Raw genomic sequence first — 12,125 nt, 5'->3', positions numbered from 1 at the left:
TACGACTTAAACTTGCCTTGGCCCCTGTCAAACGCTTACTTAGACACTACCACTATAGCCCTGTTTATCTGTTAAAAATATCTAAAAGCATTGAATCAAATACGTGTTTAAGTGCTTAAATTAATTTTTACTTGTAGTGTACCGTCTGTTGTGATCTTGACGTGGTCTTAGTTGCTTCTAAATTTAACGGCATTAGGTCATTTGTTATCAACTATGGAAACGTACATACAAGCGGGCGGCCATGTGCGTTTGGTTATTGTGGTGAAACCGAAAGATCAGCGCGAACACTTAATTCAACGTCGCTCTGAGGACACTTCACTGTGTGATTAAGTTGTTTTGAAACTTGTTCGTGTGTCAAGTTCGTCTGATGAACAGCAAAGCAATGATGAGGTCGAAAGGGCAGTGCTAACGTGTACCGATCTCGCCTTGTGCTACGTTACATTGCACATACTCTTATCTTTATAAAGAGCAGCATCCAATCCAAAATGTTGAAAACAACACCTTCACGGACCGTGAGTTTGTTAAGGAGCCTCCGATCACCTGTCCGTGAGCAAATCAGGGTAAGCATGGATCGTAGGAGTGGCAGAAAAGACGTGAAAATGCTTTCAACAAGCGATCCTATTTTCACTTTGCACGAATAATTCTATTAAATCGAAGTCGTCATGACTACCGGGCATTTCTGGAGAAGGGATCAAGTTAATTAGATGAATTGGCACAGGAAAGCAGGTAACCTTTTGAAATACGGCGTTTACAAAGACAACATAAAACCACCGAAATATTTCATCTAAACAAACTACTTTAAAATCCGCTTGGTTTTGTATTAGAAGCAGAATTCGTACGCTGCATTCCCACGAACGTTTTTGGAAATATTAGTAGTGTTGGTAGATCTTGGGCTGCACCAATGACTTCCAACAACAGTTACAGATGTAACTACTGTTCACTGATTTAACTGTGGTCGAACAAGGAATGTCGCCAAGGCCAACGTTCCAACTACGGAATTGGACCGCGCTGATGAAGACAACTCTCCTTGTTGATATGTTGAGACCAGTGACATTCCTTAGCTCGACCACGATTAATCACTTCAAGCCTCCATCATCATATGAAATTCTCTCTTGCTTAAGTAGCTGCTCAGGAGAGTTGGAAATTTCGTCATTTGCTTTTTTTTTAAAGCTGGGACACGATTGAGCCCAAAAAGCCACGACAAGTGACTGAATAACAAATGGCTTGGTTGAAGCAAGCTCAAAATCTGCATATAGACAGAATTGGTCACACTGGAACCGATCCGGTTTAACTGCTGGAGCATGGACATAGATCGCAGTTCCCAAGTGAAATGGCACAGCCTTCTACAGGGAGTAGGCCGAGAACCTGGTTCTAGTAAGGGGACTGCGAGACTTAATACCAAGCATGTCATTAAATATATATATATATATATATATATATATATATATATATATATGTATATTTTTCCACTTCAGACAACCAAGATACTGAGGCGAGTTGTCCCACCGCTTCTGTCGAAACTATGGTACAAGAAGCCCCGATGGCTGACAAAAGAAAACTACATTTACGTCTGTGACGAAATCACTGAACAGAAGAAGAAGCCAAACATCGACGTCATTCTCACTCAGTTTGTCGAAGGTAACGTGATGCACATCTTTTAAACCTGTGCTGTGTTGCTAAGTACTAGGCCACCATTGTGTTCAGTTCCCTCCCTGAGGATAGGTTAGAAGCTAAATGAATACAAATTCCTTTCACAGGCAATTTTTATTTTCCAGTTACTTACATTAGGCAGACTTCATAATTAAAACGACAGTAGCCTCACAACTTCATATTGATATTGCAAAACGCAATATAATTATTGTAGCATGATGCTTTCCTTTTGCCACTTTTAAGTAGCAATTGTGGCAGTACCAAAATTCTTGCCTTATGCTGTAGCATAATTAAACTAAGTAGACATACAGATTTAGTAGCTTTGGTGAACAAGCTAGCCCCACAAGTTGTGGGATACATGGCTTGTTATCTTTTCTACAACAGTGCCTTCCTGCAGTTACAGTAGTCGTGAAACAATTCACTCATTTGCATGCAAGGTTATATCGGTTATCCAGCTGTGTGTCATTGCTATCAGACTGCTCTAGAGCACCAAAGCGCCTTTTCAAAAAAGAAAAAGAAAATAGACAACTCTGTTTTAAAGGGACACTAAAGAGATGGACTCAGTTTAAGCTGATCAAGTTTTCTTTCAAAATTCTAGTTAATCTTGTGGAGAGAGGGTTATTGCTAGAAGAGAAGAGTAAGAATGAAGTTTCAATTTTTTTTTTTTCAAATATCACACTGAAACCCCAGCATCAGCAAGTCAAGGTGACGTCATGGATTTCAAGGTACCTTCTCAAATTAGGGTTGTTCAGCCACAGTGTAAGGTGTCAAAACTTTATTTTTTCTTAAACTTTCTCTGTCTTTGGTGCCTTTAGAATAAATGTGCTCCATGTTTATGGACAAAAGATTAACTAGACCCGATTACATGCAGTCAAAATCCTTGGCATTATGGCGAGCTAGTGCATAAACTTCAATGCAGCATTACCACCAGACTTTTGTTTTCACTTTTTTTTTCTCATCAAGCCTTACTTCATATAAGAGTAACTTTTTTTTTGTATTGTTGATGCATAGTTTACTACTACAGCTCAATGTATTTTTCTCTTTAGTGTCCCTTTAAGCTCTAGATGATAACCAAGCATCACAAGTTTGACCATAAGCAAAGAAGAAAAAAAAATTTTTTTTCATGTGTAATGTCTCAGCTCCTAGGATGGGATGCATGGGGCCACGTCTCATAGACTATCTTTTCCAGGGCTCGGAAACAAGTGGGATGTTGTGTCTGTGAGGCCATTTTATGGCCTGTCACATCTGATTGTTCCAGGATTGGCCCTCTATGCTACACCAGAAAATTTGAAACTTCGTGAGAAAATGAGGGTGGTAAGTTGTCTAATCTCTTGCTGTACAAACCTGCTGCAACCTTTATTTCTTTTTCAGTCTGCTCAATTATTTGGACCTAGCTGTAGCATTGTCATCACTCCATAAAACTAGTATATAGCGTCGTCTGAAATTTGGGGTGCCATTGCACAAATGTGTTTTATGAATAAATTTCACAAATAGTTAAATTTGTCTGTGGCACAGATAATTCTAGCTGCAACTGTAAATTAGTGTCTCTTCACAGAGTCGATCAGAACAAGGACTGTGAATTTTTAAAATAGACAGTTAACCTCTTGAGCAATAAAACAGTTTTCAGCATTTTTCACAAACTTTTAGCATTTGCGAAGCCAGAGCTACTGCAAAGGCCAGCTGCTGGCCACACTGGGCGCCTGTTTCATTGCTGGGTGCAGTGGCCGCGATTCACTAAAGGCAAAATGTGAAAATGCTTGTGTACGTACATTTAGGTGCATGTTAAAAAGACACCAGACAGTCTGAACTTGTCTGGAGCTCTCCACTGCAGTGTCTGTCATACCCCCTAGTATTGATTTAGGACATGGAAAGGACAAAGACATCACATCTTTAAGCTTGAATTACGCGTTGAATACTAAACTGGACACCTTCCAGAGCAAGCTGGTAAAAGTTTGAGCGCATTTGATGTGGTAGAAAATTTGTATTTTAATTTTTTAATATTGTAGTTGAACCTTGCAGCAATCCGGCAACACTTTTGGGTGATGAAATAAAGTTCGTTCTGCGTAGTCAGTGTGCACGATGTTCACGTGGCTTCACTTTTGAATCTGTGTCAATAGCAGTACTGATTGGTTGTGGAAATATTTCACCTTTATTGATTGGCAGTTAAATATTTGCTGTGTTGGTGAAGAACAGGCTGCAGTATGTGTACTGCCAGAGTTACAACATTTGCACTTTCTTTCCTTTTTTGTGTGCAGGGAAAGGAAGACTTAGGTCCAGTGTTTAGTACCCGAACTTCTCCGGTGGTAAGTAAAACACTCTCTGAGGTTAAATTCAATTAAATAACGCTTCACGACAGACAGAGGTACTAAAAGCAAATGCTGAATCGGGCTTGATTGGCTGTGATTCTGTTGGCATTTGGTCAGCAATCAGTGTTTGTTTGTTTTTATGTTGCACTTGAAAGTTCACTTCATTTTTAATCTCTCTTGCACCGAAACAGTGGCATCCGTGACATTATGGCGTAGTGTTACATATTTTCTCCTTTTGATGGAATGGCTACCAAAAGCTTTTAGGTCGGACTTTATTTGTTGCTTGAGTGCAGTTTTTTTTAATGATAGTTAAGCAAACTAATTTAGTCAGACATCGAGTTTCAGTGTCGCGAAAGGCTATTTCAGAAATCTAAACCGACTAGCTCAGTGCGTCCATCAATGCTATGTTCTTGGTTTGTATACCAATTCTCTTCTTAAAGAAGTTGTTGAAGTTGAATGAAACACACTGTAAGTGTGCACATTAATATTGGAACCAGAAAGAAAGTTGTGTCATAAATTAGCTTTATTTGCTATGTGTTAAGTAAAAATGATGTGAGGACATTAATTTTTGCATCTCACATGCTTTAATACTTAGTTGAAGGCCACATGCATTTCATTCAATTTGTTTTGACCATCGCTGCAACACACAAGGAGGTCATTTGTTATTTACAATATATGAAAAGTTTCTGCTGAGGTGTGAAGTTTGTTCACAGGTTTCAAGGATCCTGGAGTAAACTTCTGTGCCAACCAAGCATCCTTATGTTTAAGAAATTGATATGTAAATGCTAAATGCTTTTTTTTTTTTTTACAATGAATACCTAGTGGCGCATTCTATGTGCTTTACATACATTACATGGCTTGCATACCTGATGTCATCAACCACAGTCTGTAAAGAAAGAGACAACCTCAATTTGACCAGGACTCAATCCTAAATCTGCTGCACAGAGTGCATGCATTTGGTGCTCTTTGGCCACATTTGGCCCTTGTGCCCCAAAACACCGCATTCATCATCATCAGAGTACATGCATTCTGCCACAAAACTACTACTTCTTCAGGTCATAATGTGCCACATCAATTGGCATAGCCAGCTTCGATGGTGCATTTTACAGCGAAACAGCAAGCTATGATTGGCCTATTTTGGAGACTGAACGTGGTGACATAGACATATGTATGCGCAACTGGGCTAATGGTTTACTACATGATTAACTGCTTAAGAAATTATGTTACCATAATAGATTATTTTAGTGTGTCCATATATGTGTACAGGCTATGGAGTACTGTAAACACAGATGTGAACAGGAATGCTGGTGGTGCCATCTTGTGACATTGAATTCAGCAACTATTACTGCAGTGACAGGTTACATGCTACTTATTTCGTGGTGTAAAGGCATCAGAAACAGTATAATTATGAACGTTAAGTGGTTTTTCTTTTACGGTAATACATAAACAAGCATTTGAAGTTAGTTAGTGTCACATAGTTATTCAGCAGAGGGAGACCTGTGTATAAATGCTGAAATGAAGTGCTTCCTAGCTTGGTAGTCACCTTTGATCAAACTGGTATGGAAACTGAATAGGTACGCTAGAAATGATGTAGTATTGCTGCTGAGGTGTGCTTCCACAAAACGATAAATTTTTCAACCACTTGTGGCCTTTATTTAAGTCTTTCCATGCAGCTTAGGTTAAGAGCACTGTCAAATTTTTGTGCAAAATAAATTTAATTGATATTTCTGTAGTCATTCTTAGCTTATGCACACTAAAACCAACAGGTTCAAAGCAATTTGAACTGTTATTGTTTCACTCCTGGGTTGAACCAGAACAGAACTGTTTTCGCTGAACCAGAACGAAAAACACTTCTGGTTCTGATGTGGTGTGGTTAAGCAACAAGGTGCCACAAGGTGTGGCTATTGGCACTGCTACCACCCTCTATGTTTTTGATGTTCCAGTTTTTTGTAAACTGCTATACGTATATGGACACACTGACCCCTGTATTCAGAAATGCGCCTTAACTTGAAGCCTGTGCTTGACTTGGTCAAGATAACAACCGATGTGAATGTGTCTCAGGAAAGAAAACAAGCATCTTCATCAAGTTTACACCAGGCATTACCTTGACCTAGTCAAGCGTGGGCGTCAAGGCACATTTCTGAATACGTGGATAAAAAGTTCAAATGACTAGACCTGAGGCATGAGATCAAGGTTGGCAGAACAGAGGGGGTTAGTGCCTGCCCTCCGTTTCCTGTCTTAATGATAATCTCACAGTTGAAGTCTAGTCATTATGCCTTGCTGGAATTATGACTTCGAATGGGTTCACAAATAATAAAAGGAACATGCCCGAAATGCTCCAGTATTTCCCATTGCCCTTCAAGACAAAGCTGTGTTGCTGAAAGAACTTGCTGCTAGAGCTGCTGAACATATTGTCACGCATACATTGTCATGGTTGTTGCAAATTACTGTGTGGGTTTGGACACGAATACGTGGAAAAGGGCTTAGTGATGAACTACTGCAACATTATTTCCTTCTGTACAAAAAATACTCCGACGTCTTGGCACACAGGTAGTGCACATCCACATAATGAACTTTAAGCCATTCTACACACGCTAATAAACTGTAAAACTTTACTTCTTATTTGTTACTTGGTCTGTCATTTTATTTTTATGGGTCTCTTTCTTTTTCTTCACGAATTAACTCTTTATTGGGTGAACTTGTGCCCAGAAAGATGAGCACCACTCAAACCACAATGTTAATAGCAGTAAACACAGTAGTTGGTTGTCGAACATGAACTGACTGGTCAAGTTCGTCTGCTATTTGTACATGTATCATGTGCATTCCAGAGTAATTAGTGGTGCTCACCAACATATGAGAATGTACAACACTGTTGACGTCTCATATGATCTCATTAGACAAGCCTCTCACTTCACTTTACTCTTTCTACATCCAAAAAATTTCAGCTACAGTGTACATTTCTTGTGCCAAGCAATAATGTGATAGCACTGATGATCTGGTGGAAAACGGTCACCGGCAAAAAGCAACGCAATGTACTTGTGACAGTAAATTAAAGTTGTTTATTGCAGAACAGCATAGTCAACAGGTTTAAAGGAAGCTGTTGTCAGTTAACAGCAATTTGCTGTGTGAGCTCTGCAGTTCCAGATTCCGGAAGGATTGTGCAGGACAGTTGAGATTTGCTGCAACTGTCACACAACTGGCTGGTTGCTAAACAAATGGATCAGCTGAGTTATGGCTGAGTGCCATACTAATTGGGCCCTTCTCTCTGCCAGATAATTCGCATGCTCAAATCCACAATCATCAGGCTTCCCATGAACAGGGATCAAGGATGGACTGTTGAGCCATGGCATCTCAGGACCGCACTTCGACAAGCGGTCAGTTTTGTTCTCTGTGTATCATGGTGTTACTTTCCTTGGCCAAGACATTTGCCTAATAAAATAACATGTTGCTACTTTTCTAACTTAGCAAAGGAACTCAGGTGATGTCCTTTGTGTGTAAGTGGCTGAAGTTTGAAAGTTTTGTGGAGTTAATAATAATAATAATAATAATAATAATAATAATAATAATAAAGAAAAGGCATATACAGTGAACTTACTTCGTAGAGTGTGTTGGGATTGATTATAAAACATACCATCATTCTTGTCATGTTTAAGGCTTTAAGGCAACTTTAAACTAGACGAATGAATCCTCTTGTGCAGATGACTGACTGCTTTGGTTAGCAGGTTTTAAATGTACTAAAAGTGCTGGTACTGAGACTATGTTTCTCATGTGATCCATTTCAGTTAGGATAATACCTATATTTAAAGATCTTTGTTGTCCAAAGCCTGAGATGATCATATCAAGAGATATATAAAAACTGGTGGGAAGGGGGGTGGAGCTGAACCATGATGATATGCCTCAGACATGCAGGATGTTTTGACAGCAGGCACAATCTTTTTTTTTTTTCACAAAGATAGTTGAACTTATTGGAATGTCCTCAACAGTCAAGCGCTAGTTCAATACAGTGAAACCTTTTTATAACAAACATGGATGTAATCCAACATAAAGCAAATCTAGAAAGTTTGCCTGTATCAGCATGCAACAAATATAGGATAAAGTGAAGGTATTTATTGTTCAGGATACTAGCGCATTATAATGGGATTTACTGTATGTGGACCTGTCTTTGGCAAAGGCAAAAATAAGTTTGCCTACAAACTGTACTGCCTGTCTGTGGCACCTCACCCTGGTGTTCAGCCTTCCTGTTATCTGAAGACACCTGAATTCTTGTGCATTTTGTTAGGACTGCACTTTTACAGTCTGTTGCATTACATGTACCAGCAGACAGCGGTGCACTGATGCTTTCACATGCATTTTGTGCTTCACGTATGCACTGCTAAATAACTTCACACAGATTGACAATGTTACAAAAAGGTCCCTAGGAAGTGGCAGGCGTACAAGCCTCGTTGACTGCTTAAGTATCTCTTGTGGTATGATTTTCAGGGTATTACTGTACCTGAAGAGGCCATAGAGCTTCCCGAGACACCCATTACTGGACCGGACTATACTGGAAAAGAAAACAAGGTGTTCCTTGCCAATATTTATGTAAGTGAAACACTATAGCCACTTTTGCAAGAGCAAAGTGCATTATGTTTGGGCAGTTACCTTAGGTGACATGCTGGTATCTTGTTGGTGTTTCATGACTTGTGATGCGGTATGGCTTGTTTTCCACAAAACAAAATGCGCTATTGTGGATGAAAAGTGGGGAAGAAAGATGCTCAAGGTAACTTCATCAGCCCTAATACACCTAGAACAAAGGGGCAGCAGAGCGGATAGTTCGTTACGAGAACATCATTTTCAATTCAAGCACTACAACAAAACATATTCGGTAAATAAGTATAAAGGTTTCTCATTCCCTTGCATACTGCCTATACAACTACCTATATTTCATTATGGAGCAGGTAGCCATAGGAATTGTTAACGATAATACAACACAGTTATTCATTTATCTCGTAAGAAATTTGGCCCTTGACTGTTAACATAGACCATATTGTCGTTTTCAGCACGCAGCCAGCTAACATTTGTGAAGGCTGCATCAGTGCTTTGTATGCATCTGTATAGTCTTCTCTGCATTACACTTATACACTCGTTATGACTACTTTTTAATTCTGTATTCATTAGCGTTTTTTTTTTGTACTTTGTATTTGTACAGTAGAACCTTGATATAACAAAGTTGTATTTGTAGCGAAAAACTTCGCTAAATCGCGAATTAGCGATTTAGCGAAGTTTAGCGAAATTTAGCGAAGTTTAGCGATTTAGCGAAATCGCGAACTTCGCTAAATCGCGAATCGCGAAATCGCGAAAAAGTCACGAGGGATGAGGTCAGGTGAATAGGGTGGGTGCGGAAGTATTGTGATTTGTTTGGAAGCCAGGAGCTGTCAAATAATGAGTGATGTGTGAGTGGGCACGTTGCCATGATGAAGAAGCCAGTTGTTATTCTACTTCTCTGGGCCTTTGCGACGAATGCTCTCATTTAAGCACTTCAAGATGTCACAGTAAAGCTCGCTATAGCCTCATGTTCAAAACATCTGACAAAATTTACTGAACAGTGCCGTACGATTGTCCTACAATGTCGCAGACATCCATTATAGTTGGCCTGCAGTTTCCAAGAATAGCCTTACGAACTTCCACTATCGCTTCCAGGGTTGTGCTCATTGACGGGCGTCCAGAACGTTCATCGGCGTCAACAAACATTCAACCCTCTTTGAAGCATTAATGCCATAAAAATGTGATATATGATATATATATATGGCATATATGTGGCACATAACGCTCATGGCGTTAACTCCAAAAGCGTTAGCCTGTATCATACAGTGAGCTCCTGCTGCAGTTTTGCCAAGTTTAAAACAAAACTTGATGCGAATCCTTTACTCCTTCAAGTCTGCCATATTGGTTGCTAAGGGATGTGCCAAATCAGTGAACCATTGTGTTGCAAAATAACACTTCGCAAAACAGCGCTTCTTTTTATATGCAAGTCATTCAGCACAGTGATCCGCATGGCATACTGCTAGCACATCTAGTTGCGGAAATGTGTTCCACACTCAGTTGGCCCGCACTTTTCAAATTTCCGGAAATTTTGGGTAGCACCTCACAGTTCGTTACATCACGAATTTTGTTAAATTGGGGTTATATGGAGGTGTGGTCGTATTTGTTTTTATGTTTCGTTGATTGTAGACACTCCTGCATGGATCCGAAGAGGGCTTGCAATATCTGTAAATAATTAAAATAAATAAATATATATGCGATTATGCACAGGTGTCAAGCGAAGCACTTACCCTCAAATTCTGAAACGATCCTTGACTCGAAGCTCTTCCTCTACTGATGGTGCTCAAAACAGTGCCGTCCATCGACTGAAGAAAATACCTATCATGCTTCTTAAAAATTGCTTGGGAGTGTGGAAGCGCAGGGACCATTTTTGTCACTGCCATCAACGTCCTTGAATCTATGTGGAGTGTTGAGTAAAGGAACATTCTAGAATACGGGCCTTAGCTCCGTTATGTTGCACAGCCAGTCATTTTGTTTTAACCCAGTATATTCTTCATTTTTTAATGTACCTTTTTTGTGGTGTGCATATTTCATGCTGGTGAGCATAGTTTACGAGAACAGTAATTCCTGCAATGCACATTGGTGAGCTTGCCGTCACTAGTAGCACTGCGACTTGAGGAATCGCGGTTCTTTTTTTTTTTTTTTTGCAAAGTTTTCATTTAGCTGGTACCTGGACTAATGCAGAACCTTTTCGTCAGAGATCCTAGCTATCGAAGTCGAAATTTATTTACACATCTAAGAGCAGCTTGCAAGGTGTATAAGTATTCAGAAGTAGTAATTTAGTGTAGCGAGTTGACAAGTAAATGCAGAGTTACTAACTACCTGGGACTATATGTCTATTATTTCCCGAGCTGGAGACACTGGCACATATCTGACAACATTGAATGTCTCACTGATGACAGTTGTAAAGACTGGAGCATGACCATCAGGAATTATAGTTCCGATAAAAAAGGCATGCACTTTAAGCTCGTGTGCACAACCCTGCAACTCCGAGTGTCAAGTGGAGATATTGTTTTGTTCTATTTATTTATTATTACTGTTTTGTAATTTTCATGTTCAGAAAACCTGAGATCGGAACTCTTTTGCATTCTGTTGGTATGTTTTGGGGTGCCTGCGTGCATGTTTGACCTCACTTTCTTTGAACAGGTGAACAAGGTTGATAGAGGCATGATCCCCTTCCGGATCCAACATGTTGGCAAGGCTGTCCGGGTGGATGAAGGTTCAGAGGTGCCATTCGAGAAACTACCGGTCGAAGCTCTCTTTCCCGAGCAGGAGGCAACACTTCAAGAGCTCTTCCCAGCAAAATTCAAGCCACGTCAGCACTCGGACACCACAACATCACCAATAAAGCCAACTGCTTCTAGTTAACTCACTGTAGCTTCCCAAGTATTAAATGACGAGTTTAGGAGATGTCTGTGGTGTCCTCCTTTCGGCAATGGCTCCTTGCTTTGCTCGAAATGGTGAAGTAAGACAGTTGCATGCACTTTACACATTCATATCATCATAATGAGTTGGCCTTTCTGTTCCCTCTGCGTGACCCTCAAAACAGCCGCAAGCCAGTCACGAGTTCCAAGTTGTGCGCAATGGTAAAGTCCGCCTCTTGGTGCCAGATGGCATTCCCCTTTTGTTCTTGAAGAGAAAGAGGTGGACCCTGTAAATTAGGGATTTGCTGGGCAGCAAACTTCCCGACTTTTGCAACTTGTCAATCACAAATACAATTGCACTGGAGCTGCTTTCTTTCTCCCTCCTGCACATTGCTTCTGCATTCTGCTTCTTTGGGAGCCATATTTGTTGCTACTGCTTCATGTTCTTCACATTTGTGCACTTGTTTGTGGCCCCTTGTACTATTTCGTCTACGAGAGCTTTGTTGTAGCGAGACTTTTCTTTTCCCCTTCCAGCTGTTCTCCTATCCCACAAATTCTCTGCTCTACACTTCGCACATTGTGCTTGGTCCACATAATAGCTTTTCTGTCTGTTGTGCTTGCCAGACCTGGGCCATTGCTGCATGCTGCAATCAAAATTCTGCTAGACTTGGGTACATCTGATGTCAAAAGTTTACAAACCACAACATATTGTCACATGGTAGTG

At 40.2% G+C, this 12,125-nt stretch overlaps 1 protein-coding gene across 1 annotated transcript; it reads left to right on the top strand.

Moving 5' to 3' along the window:
- The first annotated feature begins 209 nt into the window (after positions 1–209).
- On the top strand, positions 210–11,447 carry mRpL9 (mitochondrial ribosomal protein L9). The gene is made up of 7 exons (XM_075692622.1): positions 210–560; positions 1,476–1,638; positions 2,840–2,964; positions 3,906–3,953; positions 7,229–7,330; positions 8,436–8,537; positions 11,184–11,447. Exons 1-7 carry the CDS (start codon positions 486–488, stop codon positions 11,403–11,405), a joined length of 837 nt encoding a protein of 278 aa, XP_075548737.1. The 5' UTR covers positions 210–485; the 3' UTR covers positions 11,406–11,447.
- The last annotated feature ends 678 nt before the right edge of the window (positions 11,448–12,125 follow it).

This window comes from Dermacentor variabilis, chromosome 5 (genome assembly GCF_050947875.1).
Source record: "Dermacentor variabilis isolate Ectoservices chromosome 5, ASM5094787v1, whole genome shotgun sequence".
NCBI classification, from domain to species: Eukaryota; Metazoa; Arthropoda; class Arachnida; order Ixodida; family Ixodidae; genus Dermacentor; species Dermacentor variabilis.
The sequence above is the reverse complement of the archived record's forward strand: the minus strand, read 5'-3'. Positions and strand labels throughout refer to the sequence as shown.